At 56.7% G+C, this 22,822-nt stretch overlaps 3 protein-coding genes across 3 annotated transcripts in view; 1 reads left to right on the top strand and 2 right to left on the bottom strand.

The window, feature by feature from the left end:
* IKZF3 (IKAROS family zinc finger 3) overlaps nucleotides 1–11,678 on the bottom strand; it is a 51,374-nt gene extending 39,696 nt beyond the window's left edge. The window contains exon 1 of the mRNA XM_087770306.1: nucleotides 11,485–11,678. The gene's annotated coding sequence lies outside the window, so the exon portion shown is untranslated. The remainder of the gene's footprint in view (nucleotides 1–11,484) is intronic.
* On the top strand, nucleotides 2,580–8,595 carry ZPBP2 (zona pellucida binding protein 2). The gene is made up of 8 exons (XM_087770309.1): nucleotides 2,580–2,655; nucleotides 3,343–3,423; nucleotides 3,966–4,091; nucleotides 4,654–4,815; nucleotides 5,677–5,895; nucleotides 7,086–7,171; nucleotides 7,778–7,955; nucleotides 8,498–8,595. Exons 1-8 carry the CDS (start codon nucleotides 2,580–2,582, stop codon nucleotides 8,593–8,595), a joined length of 1,026 nt encoding a protein of 341 aa, XP_087626435.1.
* A 5,428-nt stretch (nucleotides 11,679–17,106) lies between the features above and the next one.
* Nucleotides 17,107–19,991, bottom strand: LRRC3C (leucine rich repeat containing 3C). The gene is made up of 2 exons (XM_087770140.1): nucleotides 19,910–19,991; nucleotides 17,107–17,967 (listed from the first exon to the last, which is right to left on the bottom strand). Exon 2 carries the CDS (start codon nucleotides 17,887–17,889, stop codon nucleotides 17,107–17,109), a length of 783 nt encoding a protein of 260 aa, XP_087626266.1. The 5' UTR covers nucleotides 17,890–17,967; nucleotides 19,910–19,991.
* Nucleotides 19,992–22,822: the final 2,831 nt, after the last annotated feature.

The raw sequence follows: 22,822 nt of genomic DNA, 5'->3' as shown, positions 1-22,822 counted from the left end.
AAAGACATCTGGGATAATCAAGCCCAATTCTCTGCTATTCCAGACAATCTCTGTATTCCCCTTCCAGAACCAGCCATGCGCATTTAATAATTAAGAAGGTTTCTTGCTCCTGTGGATTTTACGGAAGACCTGGAATCTACTGCTGCGATGATCAGAAACTTCTTTTGATTTTCCATCCCAGCATTATTCACGGCCATTTTCGTTCTCCAACTTAAATCTTCGCTTTCCCTCACATCAGATACTCAATCACGTCTTCTCTCTGCTTGTACTGCAAGAGCAGAAATCAAAAGAGCCTGGGCTCGCCAGCCGATAAAAACCCGCCGCTGTGTTCATCGTGGCCCTCCTTTGCATTATCCCTGCTTTACATCACTCACCTTCCAGATGAGAGACAAAACTTGTGTTCTGCGTCCCAGGTAACATCTCTCCAGAGCCTTCCACAGGTCATTCGCATGACCCTGTACTCCTGGAAATAGCTCTACTTACTTCTGACAATAAAATATTTGCCTTTTTAATGATCAAATACCTATGCACACCACGATCAACAAGTTTACAATAGGTTTTTTTCCTCTTCTATCATTTCCTACTGACAGAGCTTCTAGCTGTTAGCAAAAACACCTAGTAACTCATGAATACATGGCTCCGCATTTCATCCTATCAAATCCCCCCCGTCGTTACCCTGTTCTTAAAGATAACCAGCTTCCCCCCCCCCCGCCCCGCGTTTACAAATCTGTAATGTCAATTTATCAGTCTGTAACTTAGAAATATCAGAGACTGCAAAAGGAATGAGTCATTCGACTAAAGACACAGACCAGGAGCCTAAAGACTCAAAACTGCAGAGAAAGCTTGATAGTAAAGATACTATTTTATAATAATTAACAAGCTGGGGAGCGATGGGCTGTGTAGGACAGTTACATGACAATAGGGTATAAACAACTTTAGGAACAGAGGATGTTCAGACTGAAATATGACTAGTTTATAGCAGACACGTTAAAAACTGAATCATTTTGCCTATACGGCGTAAGCGTGAAATGTTAACTTTGAGTAAAACTGAAAACATTCAACACATGGGAACGCTGGATCTTTTGAGGTGGTCCTAATTACGAACTGTTCAGCAGCTCAAGGAAATTAAAAATGAAAATCCTGACATAGTTCTTATACCTTAACCGACCACTTCAGAGTTAATATCTTGGTCTACAGAAGAAGAAAGTGCGGCCGCTTCCCTGCAAAGAGAGAGAAGTGAAATAATGAGGCAGTGCATGCATTTAGTAGGAGCTTTGCAAGACATGAAATGAGAGGGACACCAATTTAAAATACCACCAGGCTTGAGTAAAAGTATTTTCCATCAACAATACGATACCTTCTTTTTCACACTTATTTTTTTGCATGCTTTATTAAAGAAAAGTCATAACTTAAGTGCTTTTTTACATGGAACTGTTGAATTAGAACTTTTACAGCCATCTACAAAAATAACTATCATTCCTGTGTTGGCTGGTTCCATATTTGTTATGCAAATACTATTACATCATTTTTGGACACTGGCATGGTCTGGGGCTGCACAAGAAATGTGATTTAGCTAATTAACCAGAGGCTTGGCCACAGTGCCTGATCTTGAGTGTCTCATGATGTGCGGTGTGGTCAAATGCAAGTACCCTCCTCTCCCTGTTCAGCTTCCTGAGTATTTTCATAACACTCACTCTAGAAACAAAATATTTCTACTTTTAAGAGCTTAAAGTCATCAGCAAGTCTTCCAAAACACGTAACTGACTTAAAAACCACTGAGTACTTGAAGTAATAGCGTGGCATTCGGCTTTATCTTTGAGCCAACAGGATATGCCTGGTCTATTTTCAGTCTTTCTCACAGCAAGTTGCAGGAATGTTTTTTTTTTGTTTTTAAGCTGAAAGTAGGTGTCCCATAATGATTTCCTCCAGAAACCTGCAGCTGAAGAACCCCCTGGCATGCAAAGCTTGCAGTAACCTTACCAAAGCCCTCAAATACTCAAAACGCAGCGTTGGAGCCACCAGCCCGGCCGTCCCTGCTGTTACAGGGCAGGTTCAGCGCACCGAGCAGCCAGACCACAGCCCGTGCCTGAACCTATTCCCTCCTCCCCCCGGAGTTTCCTATCCTTGCCCACACAGCTGGAAACACCACCTTAGAGTCAAAAGTAAATTTCACCACGCACTGTGGAAGAGCGATGTGGTAGTTTCTCAAGCATGGGGCTGAGCGCAGGGGCGGCCAGCACTGGGGGAGCGGGGCCATCCTTCACTAGCCAAGTGGCACACAGACCTTGCAGGCCCGTGAAGAAGAAAAAAAAAAATTAGTAATAATAATAAAAGGATTTTTCAAAAGCACGGGGTGTGGGTGAGGAAGAAAAGAGGCGGCCGAGCGAGGAGCTGGGACCCCCCTTCCTGCCCAGGCGCTGCGGTGAGGCAAGGGGAGGCCGCACGCCCCCGCCGCCATCGTTGAGGAGAGGAAAGGGCGGGAAGCGGCGGGCGCGCGGGGAGGGCGGGCAGGGCCGTTAGCGCCGCGCGCGGCGGCCGTTGGGGCGGGGAGGGCGGGCGGCGGCGGGGCCGGGGGCGGCATGGCCGGGGGCGGCGGGAGGCCGCGCTCCCCCCCGGGAGGCCTCCTGGGGGCGGTGGTGGTGGTGACGGGCTTGGGTGCCCTGGCTGGAGGTACCGGGGTGGGGGGGGGGGAGAGGCAGGGCGGCGACGATGGGGCGCACGGGCTCCTCGGAGGGCGGCTGTGGAGGGACGGGGCAGGGGGCACCTCGCAGCCGCCTGTGGAGAGGGGTCGTGCTCCGCGGGACCTTCCTTCAGCCCCTTTTAGATGGGACGGTGTGGATCCCAGCAGCGCCCTTCTCCCTCTTGACCCGAGTCCTGGAGGGCAGCGGTCAGACAGGGCTGTCCTCCCCTGCCACCGTGCCCCGAAAAAGCACAAATTCTCATGATTTCCACATCTCCTGGGGCTCTCACAACAGGAACCCTTACGCCTAGACATCTGCCCGCTGTTTCCCAAAGGCAAGGGCTCGGGGATGCTTGCAGACCCTCCCACGGTCACCATGCCTTAGCTTTCTAGTTCGATTTTATAACTACTTCTTGGCTTTTTGTAACGAGACAGGCTCAGCGAGGCTGGAACCTGCGAGCTAAGTCAGATTCGCCACCTGGGCACCAAAGCAACAAAAACTGGCAAGTCAGCAACAAGTGGGAGCCCTTGTTTTTAAGAAAAGGGTGTGGGGAGAAAGAAAAAGTAAGGCAAGAGACAGAAACCCACCAGGACAAAATAAAAGGTTAACAGTCACACGTTCGGATTTCCGTCTGTAATATTCTAAGTCCTTTTCCCTACAGTGAGAGCTGTACCTAAGGAAGAGCAGCATTCTGTTGATTTGATAGAAAAGAATTATGTTTATGGTGATATCAAACAGGAAGGTAAACTTGTCTTTTTTTAATATATATATTTACATCTTACGAGACTTTTAAAATGGAGCTTTTAGTACAGCAATCATTACGTAGACAACACTACGCATGGAAGCGACACAACCAAGCTTTGCTAAACACTGTGCTGGAGACTCCAAAATATGATCGCAATAGCATACAGTAATGAGGGGGGATGAGTTTAGAAATACATTTGTCCCATAGTGCTGCTGTAAGCACTTCTGAAAATTTCACATCTCCATGAGGGTCCCACTCTGCAAAATGCTCAAAATCCGGTGCTTTTTGCGACCCTGCAGTGCGAGTTGTGTAGCGCTCGAGTGTTTCCTCCGTACAGTCAGCACCAACCACGCTGTGGACAGTTCCATGATATTAATAAGAGCAAATGGAGATATAAAAGATTAACCTTATACCGTTCAAGTCCAAAACATGAAAAACAAACTTAGCATTACCTTAAATATATTTTTGAAATGAGTATTTGGGTAATTTCATTCAATATAAGCATTTCACCTCATTTACCGTATTCTCTTGTGTTGCAGTTAGCGTGTATGTTAAGGTGTTTACAAATAGCCCATTTCTAGTATGTATGGATTTGGCTCGTTCTCAAGAAGACATAATAGATCCCAAGTATTTGTGGATTGGTCCAGATGGAAAAAATTTAGAAGGTTAGTCGCTTTGTTCGGACTACAAAGAATTTCCACTCCGCCTGCCTTAGCCATTTTTTCCCCAGTCGCTAACAGAATAGGCTTTTTACAGTACTTGTTCACAAACTTAGAAACAGCCTCTGCCTCAGGGGGGCAGGGAGGCAATCAGGAAAATACGCCGAGATAGAGAAATAGTTTCTGTTTTCTATTTACAAGGGAAAAAGTCAACCACAAATGGCTAAGTAGATTACTGTACATGATATCACATATTTTTCTTGCTCCTATTGATGCCACCTGGCAATAGGATGGTGGGTCCAAACAGTCGCTTGGTCCTCTGTCACATTTTTCCATGAGCTCTGACATTAGACTATGTTTCTCTTCTCCCTCCAAAATTCTCAAATGCCCGAGATAGAAGGAAACTTGCAATAAGTCCTAAAGGTCATACATTTTAGACTGTTTCAGACTGACACGAATCAGTGTCATTATGTACAAGAGCAAGATCTCATCTTCAAATGTTCTAAATGAGCAGAGCATCAGAAACCAAACATTTCCAGTAATCAAGTGTTTCCTGTTTCTGTTCTAGGGCGAATGTATGTGAATCTTACAGAAACAGGAAAGCTGATGGTGATGGGGTTTAAGGAGTCCATGTCTGGAGCCTACACTTGCACTCTGTCTCACAAAATCATAGAAACTACGACACAAGAAGAAAGAGAAATGTTTGAGGCATATAAATTCATGGTATATGGTAGGATTGCTAACTTATAGTAAGCTAATGCACGTAGCCTTTGTAGTTTGGTGGGTTTGTGAAGTGCATGCTTATTGCAAGGCTTGATAAATAATTAGTTAACATTTTCTCCCAGAAGAAAAAATAATTTATACACATGCACCCCCTCTCCCGGTTTTGGAAAAAGTTTTAAATAACTGCTACCAAGAACACATGGCAACTTGAAGAATAAAATAATCTCTACCCTTAATAAGAACAAAGTGAACTACAATAATTCCAGTGATTTGAAAAGGAAGCTCGTGTCTGAGCGCAGCCTCCCGCAAGAGAGATTACCAAACCGAACGTACACTGATGCAGAGCGAGCCCACTGCCCCAACTGCTCGAGCAGCGCGCTTCAGCCGTCTTCCACCATCTCTAACCACCGTTCACCAATCTCGCCTCCCCACCCACAAAATAACATTTCCAAAGAGAAACACTTCTTTAAAATAGTTTTTAAAAATATTCACTCCTACGCCATAATTGCGTAGAATGTTTTTGCATAATCCCAATCCATTTCAGTTACACAACTTTGTGGACATGCTAGTTCTGTGTTATTCTACTGTTTACCTCCTTTTTTTGTTTTAATATTTGGGAGCAGAGCCGCATAACATAAGCACATAAATTCCTGTAATTTCAAACTAAAATGTCTCACTATTTGAGTCAGCTCTGGCAAGGACAAGTTTGTTCTGTTCTGGTTAATGAGTAAGCTTTATTTATTTGTTTACTTCTGAATAAGAGCCCATATTTCAGATACAAAGTACACTGATACAGACGATAAGGTTCTGTATAAGATTCAATCTGTGATTGCACCGGGGAACTCACACACAAACTGTTTTCTTAAAGCATACAGGGAAGCTGACCATGCATACCGGGTATTTGTTCGCTTTGCCACAAAGGAATGCGAGCTAGCAGCTAACGGCCAGTTCTTTGAGGAACTAAAGAAAATCGTAAATAACATCATCTCTGATCTGACCTGTCACATCGTAGAGTCGTCCTACAAATGCCATTCTGTCAAGATACCAAAACAAGGCCTCCTGCATGAACTGTTTGTTAGTTTTCAAGGTAACAGATTTCAGTGTTTGTTTGGGAGGGATCATTTACTTGTTTATAAACAACCTGAGAGTACTATAAACAACATCTGAAATACATTAAAGTCAAGTATACCTTCAGAAGTTGTTTCCCTGCTTTCTTTCGGAGTCCCTGTATTTTTTCTTACTAGCCCACAGATGGAGCTAAAATGCAGTTTATATATTGAATTTGTAGCGCTGTACTTCTTACAACCTTAGCGAGAAATGTTACTTTTCAAGGTGTGCACTTTGGAAGGATTGTTGAAAGGAGATAGCTGATAAGATGCCATGGCTTTTTTTTTTTTTTTGGTAAAAAGGGAAAATGGTCTTATTTCGTTTTCATTATTTGATTTTTAATAAGTCTGTGACCTCTGTGGTTTTGCTTGTTCTAGGAAACTGCACAGAGGTTAACAGCAAGAGCCTCACAGTTCCCTTATGGTAATACTGATGTGGCTGTAGCACCTTGCAAAACAGGTTAAATCAACCCTGATGGCTGCCCTAATTTAGAGATGTTTTATCACTGAGGAAAGGAAGTTATTCATTAATGCTTTGACCACATTCTCTCCTGTCTCTGTTCTCATCATGTGCCAAGAGGGACCATCCAACAGATTACGGAACAGTTTTGTGGCCATTTTCCCCTCAGTAAAGTCAAGAAACATTCAGAACAAACCGAGGACCCAAAGGCTTTAAATTTACGTAAAACTTCAGCCCTTTCTCTAACCTGAGGCTACTGTGTGAGAATTTAGTTCCATTCTTCCTGTCAGCTTAGCGGTATTTTTCCCCCCAGTATTTTATTGGTTGACCTCTGACTCTTACTGGAACAAAGCAATTTAAGTAACTGGATAGAAACCACCAGGACCAAATCTGTTTTTTTCCCCCCTTTTATCAGTCACTCATTTTTCAACATTCAAATGCACCCAATCAAAAGAACTATTTCAAAACATGACCATGACTGCAGACAGTGACAGGTGAAAGAAAAAAAATATCTATAAAAACCCCACAATTCTTCACAAGTTAGAGGCAAAATTAAGAGGGTACAATAGGATGAAGTGAGATGCTAAAAGCAGTAATGCATTTTATTTGTTTTCTGAAATGAACCTAAAGATACCTGCTGGAGGTATTTGAGTTCACTGCCATGTATTCGTCAGCACGTGGACCTGTATCTTTTTTTCCCCCCACCCATAGTAAATCCTTTTGCACCAGGATGGGAAGAAGTTTGCCACCAGGTTCCTTACGATTGTGAAGATGTGACAAATACGCGAGTTCAAGAGGTTCTGTGTCAGCCGGCCTTGTCTCTTCTCTGGGTATTTAACACAAATCTCTGCCTTAGCATCTACAGATTTGACTGGAAGTAATCCAGCCTCACCCAGATTTTATGGGATTAATATCATTGTAAATGACAATTCATAGACTTCAAATAATTCCGTTCAGGATGGAAAACTGTTTTTAAAACTCAAATTGATCCAAACAGTTTAAAAGAAAAAAAAAAAACAACAAAACCAGGCTCATTATTTCCTTTATGTTTACCTCTAAGAATAAAGAATTATAAACTTTAGTATTTATATTAGTATATGGAACTCCCAGTTCTCTAAACTAAATCTTTGATTTATGATTTGGTAAATTAAATACAATTTAAAGGAAATCTACCGTAGCTGATTTCTAAAAATCTGTTCTCTCTGGCTTCTTAATGTTAAAGCCTGTATCAGATTGCATACTGGGTCTGATCCCAGGCCCCCTGAAGCCAAAGGAAGGCTCCCAGTTAAGGTGCCAGGTCAGTGTGGGGGCGAAATCAGGACTAAAAAGTATGTACTGATATTTTTAAGTTAAGAAAAAACAACTGACTATTTTTTTATTCTTTCATTGCTTCTGAATTTTAGGCAAGAGATCGAATTGGAGAGTTTTTCAATAAACAGACGTATGCTTTGAAGCACGAGTTTCAGACTGTTCCTACAATACACTACGTGGGTAACAGCTTCTCAGTCACCCACATTGACAGTTGTCGACCAGGTTTTGGGAAAAACGATCTCACCCACAAGACCTGCGCTAGTTGCTGTGGTAAATATAAAATACATTGTTTTAAATATAGCTTTTTAGCTCTGATCACAGGTTTCTCTGAAGAGTATTTGGTAAATATCAGTGCCAAAAGTAACAATATTTCCATTCTTCCTTTGGAAAGACATTCACATCGCAGATTTAAAAAAACTGATAGGAACAGAAAACAAGCTGGCAGTGTTTGTTAATGCGCTGGTAGGTGTAACTGTGTTTCCAAATAGAGTAAGTGGAAGCAGTGAAGTGGGTTTTTTTCCTTCCAGGTCACTGGTGAGTGACTATGCTCGAGATACAGAGCAAATAAGAAACAATTCCCTTAATGGTAGGGCTGCTAGAAAACACTCGGCTGTTTTAAAAGCTCTTTTGCCAGCAGCACCTAGTGCTAGTTCTGGAGTACGGGGTATTTAGCAAGAGGCAGGCTCCGCGAGCTCGGGAAGGACGAGCTCTCACTTACGGCGTCGGGAAGGCACGTGGTGCTGTCTGATGGTCCCGGCCCCAGCTGAGGCGGAGAGGAGCTGGCTGAAACACTGACTGTGTTCTCTTCGCAGTGGTTTGCGATCCCGGAACCTACAGTCCTAACAACGAAGTGACCTGCCAGATTTGTACAAGGCCTCGAGTCAAAAAGTACGGAGCAAGATCTTGCTAATAAACTGATGACAGAAACTGGAAAACCGAAGAGCAGCTGTGAAGGCGTTATTGGTTTTGTGATGTCCTTTGCATTTTTAGCTACCAGTTCTAGAATCCTGCCTTCATTTGTGAACAATCGCAAACCATCGTCAGTCACGCACCCCTACATTTTCTGTACGCAGGGACCACTTCGACTGTAAAAATGATGCATAAGATGAAGCGTTCACACAAGGTAAAGTAACTCCATGAAAAAAAAGGAAGTTTGCCATGCGGCTGTTAGTGCCAAGAGCCTGTTTCTTGGTGGTGACACCAGACGCCACAGCTTTGTGCCGCAGTTTGCTCAGAGGACATAAAGGAGCTCTAAACAATTTAAGGAAAGATGGCAGATAGTTGCAGTGAAATTACATGCCATGATGACATATACCAGAATCTCTATGAGCAATTTCTAGCAGATATTAATAGAAGTATTTAATCCGCGTGATTTAAAAACATTAAATGCCCTTCCCTTTATTTATCCTCATTTCTTCCTCTGTGTCTGAAGTGCTCCAGCCTGCCCTGTGCCAACCTGTACGATGCTGTAGTTAACGGACACCAACCCGCTCAGGGCTCGGTGTGGCTGCCGCCAGTGGGAGCTCTGCTGGTGAGCAGGCAGCAGCAGAGTGCAAAGGGAAATCAGGTCTCTGAGACGAGGGAGAGGGTTAATAACAAATTCTACAGCCCAGCAGTCAGGAGAATTAAGGATCCAACTTTCATGTCCGCTGCTCCCCAGAAAGAAGCGGGTATGCCCCGGGGAGGGAAGCAGAGAGGCTGCTGAGCCTCCTCCGCCTGTTTGCTGCTGCATCTTTTCCTTCAGCTGCACAAAATCCTCATGGCAGAGCTCTGCTGGCCCCAGGTGCTCTATGAGCAGATGATCCTTTTACACCAGCTGTAAATTCCTGTCAAGTTCACCGGATGAGTAACAAGTCAAGATACAAATTGCCAAAGCCCTGAGATAATGGGAAAGTTGTCTTCCCAGAACAGACTTACTCCGCTCTGCTTTTGAAGGGTAGCTGCTGGATCTGCAGCCATTGATCATTTTGCTCATAAAGCACTATCAGTAAAGGTTTTGTTTTGCTACTATCAAGAGCTTCACGAGTAACCCTGACTTCTCACCAGCGCCCCTGAGGTGCAGAGCGCGGGCTGTGCGAGCCCGCCGGAGCGGCCAGCCTGCCACAGGCTTCCGAGGCTGCGGTGGGGCTACCAGAACACGGGCTTTTAAAAACAAACAAACAAACAACTTTAAGCTTTGTAAGTCGTTCCCTGCCAGGGGCTGCTGCCTTCCAGAGATAGTCACCTTGTCAAGGGACACCAGAGAACTCTTACCCTCCTTCCCCTCGGGAAGCACAGCTGAGCAGCCAACACCGTCCCTTTTGAAGCCGCTTGTGCGACGGTGGTGTAACCCCCGCAATCTGAGCGAAGGGGACTCTGCGCCCCGCTGCCTGCGCGCACGCACAGCCATGGAAAGCCATGCCCAGCTCGCCGGCACAGAGCCATTCCTTTCTTTTTTGCACTATGTAGGACTAAGTCAAGCAAAAGAGCACCTCCTACTCAATAACCGCAACTTCTTATGGCATCTAGAAATTCCTTGGTGGGTATTCATCCAAAAATCGACCAGATTCAACCCAGTTTAACTTATCCATTTTGACAGGAACACAGCAGGAGATGGTATGGGCACAGACCACGCTCCGAGCTTTTCGGAATCATTACTTATTAAATACCGACGAATAAAATGTACTGTAACGAGCATTTAAACTGCCTGTAGGCTGATTATCGTAGCTGCCAACTGGACACTGTGTGCACGGTGCGGGCTTATACAGATTAAGCAGACGGGCGCGGCGATTGCTGCCTGTGTCTCTTGGCCTATTTCACAACAGAGGAATGCCACATGCATAAATGATGGGGGAAAAAAAGCAGTGAGTAGGTACTAAGTGCAATGGCAAGCGAGTCAAATGAACACTTACTTCCTCCTCCTTCTGAAAACTAGAGGTATAAGAAGCTCTTGTAGTACCTCAAGTTTTTCAGTGGACCTTAAAAGTAGAAAAATAGGTCAAATATTTCAGTATTGCATTGCAGAGGCGTTTGTCTCATTAATTCTGTGGAGACTTTCATGAAAAACTGATGTGAAATGGCTTCGCTCTGACCTTTTCTGTGTAAATTCTCTCCAGCCAGCCGGAGCTCCCCCCCTTCGCTGCCTGTGACAGCCCAAACGCAGCTGAATCTTTTATTTATGAGGCACCATCCCTCGCAGCTCGCTCCCTTCCCTTCTCCCGAGCTGCTGAAGGGCTGTCACACTTCAGCTTTTACAAATCGCTGTAATCAGCTCTCACTTTGCCTCACCTTTACTTTTTACGATCGCTCTCTACCTCCCCCAGCTGCAATAGCTCACAAGGAATTGCCTTCCTCCCCGCTCTAAATCCTCTTTTTTTTTTTATCTGCTCCAGTTTTACACACCTTCCTCTTGGAAACGCGAGCTGTGGCCGATGCTCTCGGCGCAGGGGGGAACCCCTGGCTCCTCCTGCGAGGCTCAGCCCTTTGAAGCACCGCTTTAACCTGCCCTGACCACGCAGCCCTAACCTCGCTTTCTGCAAAGGACGGTAACAGCACCTCGAGAGCAGCAATGAATTCTCACAAATAATAAATTCAGAGCCTAAAACTTCCCGTCTCCTTCTCTGCACAGGCCTGCGGTAACTCAGCCCTTCCCGCAGGCTGCCTACCCACAGCGCACGAGCACTTTTAAACATCCACAAATGACAAAAATAATCTGCCGACTGGAAGCGGCAGCCCGTTGTTTTAACATCAGAGCTGCTTTTTCCCAGCCTGCAACAAACCACTTGAGAAACACTTAACAAACACATGTTAAAGCGCTCACCGCAGAGCTGCCGCGCCAGCTAGCCGGTTACGGGACCGCGTCCGCCGGTGACACCACCGCTCCAGTGGGAAGGTTGGCTTGTAACTCTCCGCAGCATCCCTGTTAACCCACGAGCGAGCTGTTGCTGTAAACTGAAGTCAACAGGAGTTGAAGAGGTCGCAGGGCTGCCTGAGACACCAGCATGACACCCTGCAGCTCGCTTCAACGTGCTGGAGAACGTTGGCCTGCTCAGCGGGTTATGAGGAGAGGGGCTGCGGGGCGGAGGGCAGGGGAGGAGCAGGGCCAGGTGCCCTGGGATCCGCACGTCCCGGGAACTCAGCACACCTGGGACAGCAGAGCTGAGCCAAGGAAACCCTGGGCGCAGCCCCGGCTAATCCATCCCCCGGGAATTCCCCCAAGGACCCGGTCCGAGAGCCGCTTTGGTGGAAAGCGGCTTGAAAACAAAGCCTGGCCAGGGATCGAGGGTGGCATTTCTGTCCCCAGGAACGCCCAGCGGCCACTGCAGGTGCGCTGGGCTGGGTGGCACGGGGACATCCCGGGATGCGGCTCTGGGCCTCGACGAGGCCGTGCGTTAGGAGAGATGAAATCCCACGTGCGGCTGCGCTCTCGTGGAGGCGGGAGGAGGGCTGGGACGTCGTGCTCGAAGGGGATCGGCTGTTTTGCTGAGTCAAAGCCAACGGCTGGGAGCCGAGGGAGCCTTTTGTGAAAGGCAGAGTCTATTTAGGTACGGCAGCCGCGGCGAATTCCTCGATGGGACCAATCGTTTATATAAAATTACGCATATTTTCAAGTGCTCTGCTGAACTGGAACCGGAGGAAAAAAAAAAAAAAGAGCACGTGCTGCTTTCTGGCACCTAAATCCTGGCGTGGAGCAAGGCCGCGGGCCGGTGGTGGGTGCCGCAGCCGCAGCACCCGGCCCGGCGGTGCTCCCACGGGAGGACGGGATGGACACGAGCACCCGCCCCAGCCCACGGACGCCGACGGCCCCGCGTCTCCCGCCGAGGCAGGAGAAGTGCCTGGAAAGGTGACGTTTCCCTCTGGGAGGGGAAGCTTTGCAGGTCCCCGTCTTTTATTACCAGGCACAACCTCATCTTAAAAAAATGGCAACCGGAGCAACGATCCCTCTGCCCAGCGATCCCGGCTCGCACGAGGGCCAGGAGGGAGAATTAACGGTGAGTCAGGAGGGGAGCGTGCGGCTGGCTCAGACACTGAGCTCTTAACCATACACACGGGAAGAGATGTTGTGATTTTTAGCTCTGCTTCGGTTTCCCATCCGCTGAAATTAAATTTCCTCTTGCCGAAGTCCAGTGACCACATTTTCTGCGCAGCACCGTTCCTATAACGAGCAACATCATCGGATTAATGAGTCCTTTGCAGGCAGTGAATAAGTATGATTCATTATTGGCAGCAATGCCACTGTAAATGGATTTTTTGTGGTGAAAATAAATAAATAAGGCTCCATAACTGAAGGGCCGTTGATGAAGTGTAGACCAGCTTTAATCACAGTGTAATTGCTGCCATCAGTTCTAATTATTTCTAAATATTTTTATAATTGTGGAAATTAAACAATTAGACATCCTTCCTTCCCTCTTCTAAATCTAATCAGTTAAAAGTTCAGGATGCAGTCTGGGGCTGCGACTGCTGAACACGCTTCATTCACGGGCTGAGAAAAACATTGCTCTACCTTTCTTCTAAAACACACGCCCCTGCGAAAGCAAATGCTCGCCCCCAGCCCGGAGCAGAGCCTCCGTCGGCGCTGCTGCAAGGACGGACCCGCAGCCAGGCCGCCCGGCAGCGGAGCCGGCTGCGACGCGGAGCCTGGCTTCCCCGGGAGCCTCACTTCGTCCCCAGGCTCCCGGCGGGGTTTCAGGGCCAGGCGGGCAGAAGAGGCGTCACCACCAGCGAGGACCCAGTTCTTAAATCTCGCCCCGGTGACACATTTTCCTCCATCCTGGAGAGGAGGAACGGCCCTCCCCGGGCAGGCCGGTTAATTACCCGCCCGGCATGGGTGGGCAGGGCGCCTTGAAGTCAATAACAGAGATACCAGCGTGCTGGAACGGTACAGAAGGAGGTCACGCTGCTAATTCTCCCGTTGCTGATCCCAGCAGATAAATCTACAGTACATCAGGAAACGAATTACCCAGAAATGCAGTACTAAAATGGATTATTTTATTTCCTCGCTTGAAGTGTTGACTTTAACGCTGAGCCCTCCGTACCCACCGCCGCCGAGCGCCGGCTCCCAGCTCCCCGGCAGGAGTTTGCCCGCAGCAGCTTGCCGCTGGAGAGTGAACAGTGAGATGCGAACGATCCCCCCTTGGGACGTTGAGCCGCCCAAGGCGCCTGGCAGGCTGCCGGCCCCAGTCCTCCTGTGCTTGGCTGGATGCCCCCAGGACCCCTCCGACACCCCGGCTCGGCCGCAGGCGCCTCCTGCAAATAGTCACGTAATCCCGGTTTTCTGCTCTTCCCCATCCCTGCAACACCTGATTAAACACCCAGCATCGCTAACGGCATAAATCTGCTGCAATTCAGCCCGTCCCAGGCCACGTTACCTTCCCGAAGCTTACTGCAGGTTTTTATGATGCAGGAGGGGACAGAGCTGGGGACGAGACCTGCCAGGACACCCAGCAGTGCTGGCCCTGCCACAAGCCCTCGCCGGGGTCCCGGAGAGCAGCCACCTGCGTCGGGGTCGGGGTCGGTCTCAGGGGACCTCGTGCGATTCCCCGGCCACGGGGCTGCTATCGCCGCTGCGGTTGTCCCCTCCCCGGCCGACTCACGGCTCGGAGCGGCTCAGAGCCACCTCCCCGGAGTCCCTGGGGGCTCGGGGTTATCCAGCTCCGTGGGGAGACACCGGCAAAACCCCGGGGAGCCACAGCCCTGCGGACGGGGTGGCAGCAGGGCCGCCTGTCCTGCTGCACCCCCCAGCCCTCCCCAGCTGCTCCCAGGGCAGCAGGAGGAGGGTCCCCGGGGAGCCAACTGGGGCGGGGGACGGCAGCCATCTGCTCAGGAGCCCGGGGTCTGCGGGCTGTCACGGCCGCGCCATGCCGCGCTGCGTCTGGAGACAGCCGAGTGACAAACGAGGTTAATGTCCCGCGAGCGGGAGCTGTCGCTCCACGTTAGGTCCTGGGTTTCACCCTCCGCAGCACCACGCTTCGGCGTGCACCGCGCAGGAAAAGATGCCGGCAAACCAGCACGGGGCCGCTGCGGATGCCGTGACCGAAGAGGCTGCTTGCGGGGACCAGGGGCATCGGGAAGGGCTTGTCCCTCCCAGCCGTCGTGCTCCCTGCCCCGTGTGCCGCACAGTGCCCGGGTCTGGTCCAGTGGGGATGGGAGGGCAGGGAGCGGAGCTGGGCCCCGGCAAACTGCTCCCCAGGCTCGGGGACCGGCACCGTGCCAGTGACCTGAGCCGCGCTTGCAGGAGCCAGGCTGCAGCGTGTTCATTTATTGAAGGCGACGGCAGGGTTACCGGAGGGACCAAGTATCGTGTTTCCGAAAGCGCCAGCCCGGGAGCACCCAGCAGAGCGGGATGTGGCTCTGGGAAGACATCGAGTGTTGCGGACGCCCTTCGTCCTTCCCTTGCAGCCATTGCGTCACCGAGGACCGGAGTGGCCCCGGCACGAGGGGATGCCACCCGCCACCGCCCAAAGCCGCAGCTGCCGTGGGAGCAGCACCCCGTGCCCCCCGCGGACGCACACACCAGCAGACGCCGGGCACGGGCTCCCAAGTAAAAGCCAACTTTATTGTCGTATAAAGTAAGAACGTAAAAGGTCCCTTAAACAAAACACATTGGGTCAGACGGTCCCAGGTGTCCCCGCACGCCGCGGGCATGGTGCAGCTGCTCGCGGTGGCTCGGTCCGGTCCCCCCCAGCCCCTTTTCCCCGCAGCCGGTTGTATGGGGTGGGGGGGAGCTGCCGTGGGGCTGCGGGCCTGGGGGACGCCGGGGTCGGAGCTGGGACTGAGGCGCTTGTGCGTTGCAGAGCCCCTGGTCTGCGCTGGGAAAGTAGGCACTTGTGGAAGGGCGTGGGTGCCGCTCCCGGCCAGCTCCGTCCCACAGCTCCCACCGGCACCGGGGCACGGGAGGATGGGCAGCAGCCAGGGGACGGACCCCTGCCTGCGCCGAAACGCGCTGCCCGCACCAGGGTCCGAAGTTGGTCCTGGCAATAAGCCCCCGCTGCACCGGGCCGGCCGGAGCCGGCTCTGGCCTGGCACAGGGGATGTTCAAGCAGCTTTGGTTGGTGCTCTTGGTGAATTAAGGCAATTTAGCTTCAGTTGGTTTAAAAAAAGGGCAAAACCATCAAAACCAGCTCTCTCAGGGACCAGACGCTCGGTTGGAAGAGTCTGGGTCTGCTCTGGCTTTGCTCTGAGTCGCCGCTTGGACCCCGTGTGCCCAAACGTGGGCACCGACCCCCACCCACGCCATCCCCGGCGCCCCGGCCTCGCCTCTACCTACCGACACCAGGAACCTGCAGCCCGATACTGGAAGCGTCAAGAAGGGACGTTGGGGCATTTTAGGGGAGATTCAGGCTCCTGCCAGCAGCGTGGGAGTGGGGAGAGGGCAGCGGAGCCGCGGCGGCTCCCTCCTTCCCCGCTTGCTGTCACAGTGACCGGTCGGCAGTTTGTGAGTCCTTGCACGAGAGGTGGGAGCTCTCCTCTGGCACCAGATGGGAGCAGGCTGCTGAGGGGTGCTACACCCACCCGTGTGGTCCCCGGGGAGCACCGAGGGGAAACCCGCTCCCCCCGGCATCCCAGCAGGGCTGGACCCACCGCCGGGCCCCCTCGGTTCCCCTCCATCAGCACCCGCATCCCTTGGCTCAGCCCCAGGGGAGCTCATTTCCCATTTCCTTCTTATTTCCCATTTGCTTCTTCCAGGAACGCTGCGCTCCAAGGGGGAAGGTGCTGGGGTTGCCCCCCAGCCACCCCCTCTCCCAGTGGGGCCCCCCAAGCCCCTCGCTCTGCCTGGCCTGGGGGTGCCGGGAAGGGAGCGGGGAGCAGCGGGGGCTGAGACGGGAGCTGGAGCGGGGCAGCCCAGACCTGCCGCTTGCCTTTCCCAACCGATGCATCCCCACCTCCCGCCCTGTCCTTTGGTCCCGCCGGGCTGGGGGTCACAGCCCGTGACCCTCCCGGGGCCAGTGACCTGGCAGGGCACTGGCCTCGCGGCCGTACCGCTCCTCCCCGCGGCCCAGCCCTGCCCGCTGCCCATCCAGGCAGGGAGCCAGGCCCAGGCTGCCCCGCGCTGCCGGGAACAGCCCTCGGCAGCCGAGGGTAAGCCGGGGAGGGATTAAAACTGATTTCGTTAATGCCCCAAGGGATCTCTGCAAAGGAAATAGAAAACTTTGAAATGAAGTCTGAATGTCCAGGTCGGTCGGAGCAACGGCCGCGTGCCGGGGGGATGCTCGGGGTCTCTCCGGTCCTTCGTAACGCAGAGGCAGCGGGCGGATGCCGTGGCTGCCCTGTGCTCGGTGCCGATAATCGCTGGCCGTGGCTCCCGCTGCCAGACGCCGCTTCCCCGAGGAGAACAGAACGAATCCGTGGCTATTTCTGTGCGATGACGGTGGCTCGTGGCAGCTCCTGCAGCCACGGCAACCTCGGCTCCGCGGGTCCCCGCCTCCTGCGGGATGCCAGTGCCTCACACCACGGTGCTGATGGTGGACGACTCCTCCGACCTCCGCTGCTTGCTGGGCAGGGACTTGAGATACTCCAGGTGCCGCCGGGCGTCCTCCTGGTTCTGCCGCACGTAGTAGACCAGGTAGGAGATCACCATGGCGAACCAGCCGAACATGGTGACCAGCATGGCGATGTCCGTGGTCTTTTTGTAGACGTTGCAGAAGTCCGTGTCGGCGATGACCTGCAGGAAAGCTTTGCCGACGTGCTCCTCCTGCGTGGAGGAGTCGCACACGATGCCTCCTGAGGAGCCGGCCGCCAGGTCCACCGTGCGGATCAGCTCCTGCAGCTGACAGTCACACAGCCAGGGGTTGTTGGAGAGGTTGACCTTGGCCTTCAGGTTGCTAAAGGTGTCTTTGCTGACCGACACCAGCCTGTTGGAAGACAAGTCCAGAGAGTGCAGGTGCTCTGCCAGGCCCCGGAAAGCCCCGCTCTCCACGCTGACGATGGCGTTGTGGGACAGATCCAGCTCCAGCAGGAGCGGCAGGTCCCGGAAGGCGTCGCGGGGCAGGAAGGGGATTCGGTTGGAGTCCAGGTAGAGCTTGTTGGTGTCGTTGGGAATGTCCCTGGGGACCTCGGTCAGCTGAGCGTTGCTGCAGCGGAAGGTCTTCAGCCCCTCCTCTTCCGAGGGGTAGCAGCCCTTGGGAAACGCAGCGGCCGAGCGGAGGCAGGAGGCCAGGAGGAGGAGGCTCTGCAGGAGCAGCCACATGGTCACCGAGCGGAGAAGGACCCTCCCTGCCGCAGGCATGGTGCTGCGCCGGCTTTATCATGCGGCCGCCGGCCTGGCGGCTCTCGCCCGCGGTGGTTTCAGCTGGAGTCGGTGCATCTGAGGTGGAGACAGCAAGGGGACAGCATCAGACCAGGGGCGCCAAGAGGCAGAAGCGCCGCCGTGCCAGCTGCGAGCATCGCGCCTGCCCCAGTGCAGCCTGGCCGTGGGACGGGGACGGGGATGGGGACAGGGACGGGGCCAGCTGGCACGGCTCACGCATCCCCTCATCCTCTACCATCGGCGGCCTCGCTCAGGGCTCCTGCGCGGCAGGATCAGGCCCAAGGGGCCGAGCAAGGGCACGTCTCCCGCGTGCCGGCAGCTGGGCTGTAACAAGTGGAGACGGCTCGGGCTGAGCCAGAGGCGGGGGTGAGCTCCCGCCCTGCCAAGGTCACGGGCGGTTTGATCGCTCGCTCGCAGAAGGCCGATACACCCTGCAGCGGCGGCCGGCGGGACGCGCCGGCGGGCGAGCCCTGGCTCCAGGCAAGCAGCCGCTCGCCCCAGGCAGCCCCCGGGGAACGTGATGGAAAACACGTGTGGGCAGAGGCAGAGCAGGTTCCCGCTCCCCGGCTCCGCTCCCCGCAGCGCCCGGGGCAGACGCAGGCACACGCTGGGGTTTTCCCTTTTGAGGGGACGGGCGCAGGCGGGTGGCTGGGTGCCGCTGGCCCCTGCCCGCTGCCCCTCCGGCCATGGGGCCCAGCTGCCCACACCACCCTGTAACCATGGTCCCCATCCAGCCCTTTATTCCGGAGGGGAAAAACGTCAGCAGGAAAGAAACAAAAACAGAAAAAGGAAATTCACTGGAGCTGAGCGCGTAGCGAGTTCCCAGGGTGGTGGCAGCAGATAAGGGCCGTGTCCGAGCCCTGCGAGCGCGCTGCCCGGTTTTCCCAGCCGCGGGTCCCGCCACGTCCAGGGGCCCCAGACCGTCCCCCAGGGCCGCGGCGGCGGAGCCATCGAGGCAGGACACGGGTGCTCTCCCGCCAGCCCACGATTAGACACCGGCGTAAAAGGGCGGCCCGTGGCACCCCGTCAGGTAAAGCTCCGTGCTGCCAAAGCCCTGTGCTCCCGGGCCAGCCTGCCCGCTGCGCCCACCTCCCCCCGCTCCCTGGAGCTCCCTGCCCGCGGCAAACCCGCTCCTGGGGGCCGACCGGGGCTCCCCAGCGAGGGGCAGAGGTGCCCACCCAAGGGTGGCCCTGGCAGCGCAGCCTGGGCAAGCACCCTGACCGCCGGGCACCCTAACGCAGCCCAACCGTGCCGAAACACCCCAAGGTCACACCAGTGCGGAGCCGACCCCTGCGCCACCGGCTCCCCCGGCTCCTCGAGGTCCCCAAGCGGGGACCAGGACCGAGAGCGGCCGAAGGGCACCAGGGACCCGGCCCCAGGCCGGCACGGAGCGGGGAGGGGGACGGGGCCCCCAGCTCTGCCAGAAGCAGCCCGGGGAGCCCCCTCCCGCTGCCGGGGGTGAGTGCGGGGCCGGGCACCGCGGGGAAGCCACCGGCCTGGGCCGGGAGCCGGTGCCCCGGGACAGGGGGTGCTTTGTCCGGGGGACCCCCGCGGGTGCGATGCGGCTCTCCTGGGCCCCGCCAGGGCTCGGGTGGTCCCCAGCCACGGCGCTCGGGACCACGCACCGCAGCGAGGAGGGGCACAGCCAGCCCCCTGCCACAGCGCCGGGGTCCCCAGCCCGCAGCGGGACACGGGGGTCCCCCGGCCCGACCCCGGGGGTCGCCGGCAGCCCCGGGGAGCGCGGTTGTGGTGCCCGGGGGCCGGCGGGGCTGCCCGCGGCGGGGCTGTGCGGGCACCAGGACCCGCCGTCCGCCCAGCGCAGCCGGGGATGCCCGGGGATCCCCCCGGCCCCGCTCGGCACCGGGGGCGTTCCGGGCGAGGGAAGCCCCGGTGCTTCCCCGGGGGAAGCTCGGCTCAGCTCGGCGCTGCCGGGGACGCCACCCCCCCCGCCGCCGCCTCCCGCCCTGCCCGGGCCGGGGGGGTCCCGGTGCGGACTCACCTGCGGTTCGCAGCCCCGCGCCCCGGGGCCGGAGCGGCCGCGCCCCGCGCAGCGCGGCGGGCCCGGAGCCGGCGGCGGCGGCGGCGGCGGGGCCGGTGGGCGGGATCCTCCGCCCGGGCCTCCCCGGGGCTCCCCGCCCCCGGCCCGCCCCGCCGTGGGGGGGGGCCGTTCAGCGCCGAGCCCCCCCGGCCCCGCAGCCGGCCCCCGTCCAGCCCCCCCCCGCCCCGCGGGAGAGGCTCTGCCCCGGGAGCGGAGCCCCGGGGAATTGGGGGCGGGGGGGGGGGGAATCCGGGGAGACCCGGCGAGGAGTTACCGGGACCCCCGGGGCCGGGGCAGCCGCCGCCAGCGCCTCCCGGGGAGCTCCACGCCCGCCGCCCCGCCGCGGCCCCCCCGAGCGCTGCGCACCCCCCGTCTCTGCCCCGGGGCCCCCGCCCCCTCCCCAGCCCCGCGGGGCCGAGGTCCCCCCCTCCCGCCCGCAGCCTCCCCGCCCGGCACCGGCATCGCTTACCCGGGGAAACCGGAGCCGCGGCGGGCAGCAGGGCGGGCAGGAGCCGGTCTCCGGGGGGCCCGAGCGGGCCCCCAGCCCAGCCCCGAGCTGCCCGGGCCGGGGCTCGCTGGGCTGGGCAAGGGGCTCTGTGCCGCGGGTGGCCCCGCCGCCCCGGGACACCGGAGGGGCCGGCTCAGGACCATGGAGAGCGGCCGCCGTTACCGGGCCGGGCCCCGGTGCGTCCGGAGCCACCGAGCGGGGCGAGGGCTCCCGCTGCCCCGCCCGGGCCCCCCCGCCCCGGTGCCCGCTGCTCGGGCAGGGCCCGGGCTGTTCCCCGCAGGGACCCCGGGACCCCGGGACACCAAGACACTGGGACACCAGGACACCGAGACACCAGGACACCAGGACACCGGGGCAGCGGGACACCGAGACACCGGGACACCGGGGCAGCAGGACACTGGGACACCGGGACACCAAGACACCGGGACACCGAGACACCGGGGCCGAGGGCCGTGCCCCCGCCATGCCACAGCGAGGATGGCGGCGGCCACCCACGCCCCATCCCCAGTTCTCCTCAGAGGGAGAGCCCGGCCCTGCGCATCGACATTCTCCCGCTGCTCAGGGAGGATAAACCGTTTACGAGGCGCCTGGCCTGGATCTCGGCTCAATTAGGAGAACAAAACCTGACGGGAGAGGTGCGGGCAGGCAGGGCCGGAGCCAGCCGCTCCCCCGGGACCCCCGCGCTCCCCGGGGGACCCCCGCCCTCCAGCTGGGGCCAGGCCGAGGGGCCGGGGCCCGGGCAAAGCTGGCGGCGCAGCGGGAGCCCGGCCTGCTCCAGGGCTCCGCACCTCTGTGGCAAGGGCTTGCCAGGGCGGAGGGTCAGCACGTGCCGGGGAAGCCACCGATCGCCTCCTGCGCCGGGGCCAGTGGTCCAGAGGGGCTCAGGAGGGTCCCGCCGGCCCGTCAGGTCGCTGGGGCTGGGACGCGAGCCAGGCCCGACGCCGGGCTGGGGCACGGGGTCACCCAGGCAGCGCCGGCCTGGGACGCGGCCGGGAGTCGGGCAGGCAGCAGCCGGGCGGCCACGGGCTCTTGGGCACCCTTGCTGGTGTCTCCCTGTTTGGCTGGGGAGCGGCAAGGCCCTGCGCTGCCCATCACCGGTCCCAGTGCTGCCGGGAGCCGCGCACGGAGCGGGAGCGGTGCTGGGGCTGCGGCAGCATGGGGCCGGCTCCGGGTGATGCAGGCGCCTGCCGCGGGACGGGGCCTGCGGGCATCGAGGGGCCGAGGCGGCAGGCAGGGGCCTGGGGGTGCCCGAGCTTTCGGCGAGCCCCAGCCCACGGTGGGACCCAGGGAGGCGGAGGGTCGCGGCCACCGCGGCAGCGGGCAGAGACCCCGCGGGGCTCCCACGTGCCGGGACACGGCCCCCGCCAGCCCAAAATCCCAGCACCTGCAGTGCAGCACGACCCCGCACGGACCCTTCCCCGCTGCAGCCACGGCAGGGACGGCTAAAAATAGCCAGCACTGGCTCCTTGCCGCCATCACGGCACTAAATATAGCCGGTATCGACCGGGCAGTGGGACCGGCAGCCCGGGAGAGCGGGAGGGGAGCAGGGCCCCCCAGCACGGGGGAGTGAGCGAGGCCTGGGGATCCACGTGGGCACAGCCCCGCTGAGCACGGGGGAAACGCTGCTCCAGGCAGCTGCCGGCCCGGGCTGCGGATGGGGCCGGATCCCCCCCGGGGAACCCCCTGCCCCCGGTGCCAGGGTTCCCTGGGTGGGCGAACCCAGTCCAAGGAGCCCAGGGAGCGGGTGTCCCCCCCGCCCCGCGCTCGCACCGGCAGCGAGAGGCTGCCTGCTGCATCACCGAGAGGGATTAATATTTATGGGCGGTTAAAAATAGCTGTCGCATTGTGCTTCCCCCTCACGTGCGGAGTCAGCGGGGTGCAGGGAAGCTGCTAAATTAGATGTCACCGCGCAGAGGGAGCTGCTCAGTCAGGCAGGAGCGGCGATAAAAATAGAGCCTGCCGTGCGTGCGTGGCTCTCCTGCAAAGCAGGGCCGGCTCCCGCGGGATCCCCCGCCTCCGCACGCCGGCATCCCTGCACCTCGCCCCGCTGGCAAGGGCACGCCGGAGAGGAGAGGCTGGGCAGGGCCTGGGTCCGCCTGGCCGGTGGCCGCAGAGCCCGTCGGTGGCCCTGCAGCTGCTTTCACCGTGCGGGCGCCCGCCGCGCTGCTCAAGGCCCTCCGGGAGCAGCGGCTGGGGAGCTCTGGCTCCGGGAAGCAGCCACGGCCCTGCCAGCAGCACGGTGCCCACACGTGGCCCCCGGGCAGCCCCGGCCCTGGCAGCCGGCAGGGCCTCCGTGCCCTGGCCGTGCCCAGCCGGCACACAGCCGCCCGCCGAGAGCCGGCTCAGGCCTGGAGCCGGTTGCGCCG

Source organism: Nipponia nippon, unplaced genomic scaffold, assembly GCF_047370975.1.
Source record: "Nipponia nippon isolate SJK-2023a ecotype South Korea unplaced genomic scaffold, ASM4737097v1 scaffold_32, whole genome shotgun sequence".
Lineage (NCBI taxonomy): Eukaryota > Metazoa > Chordata > Aves > Pelecaniformes > Threskiornithidae > Nipponia > Nipponia nippon.
This window is presented reverse-complemented; position numbering and strand designations above follow the sequence as displayed.

Excerpts from the sequence above, each read along its gene's own strand:
- ZPBP2 (XM_087770309.1), top strand. The coding sequence starts at position 2,580 with ATGGCCGGGGGCGGCGGGAGGCCGCGCTCCCCCCCGGGAGGCCTCCTG. Across the intron at positions 3,424-3,965 it reads TGGTGATATCAAACAGGAAG|TTAGCGTGTATGTTAAGGTG; the intron begins GTAAACTTGTCT and ends CTTGTGTTGCAG. Across the intron at positions 5,896-7,085 it reads ACTGTTTGTTAGTTTTCAAG|TAAATCCTTTTGCACCAGGA; the intron begins GTAACAGATTTC and ends CCCCACCCATAG.
- LRRC3C (XM_087770140.1), bottom strand. The coding sequence starts at position 17,889 with ATGCCTGCGGCAGGGAGGGTCCTTCTCCGCTCGGTGACCATGTGGCTG.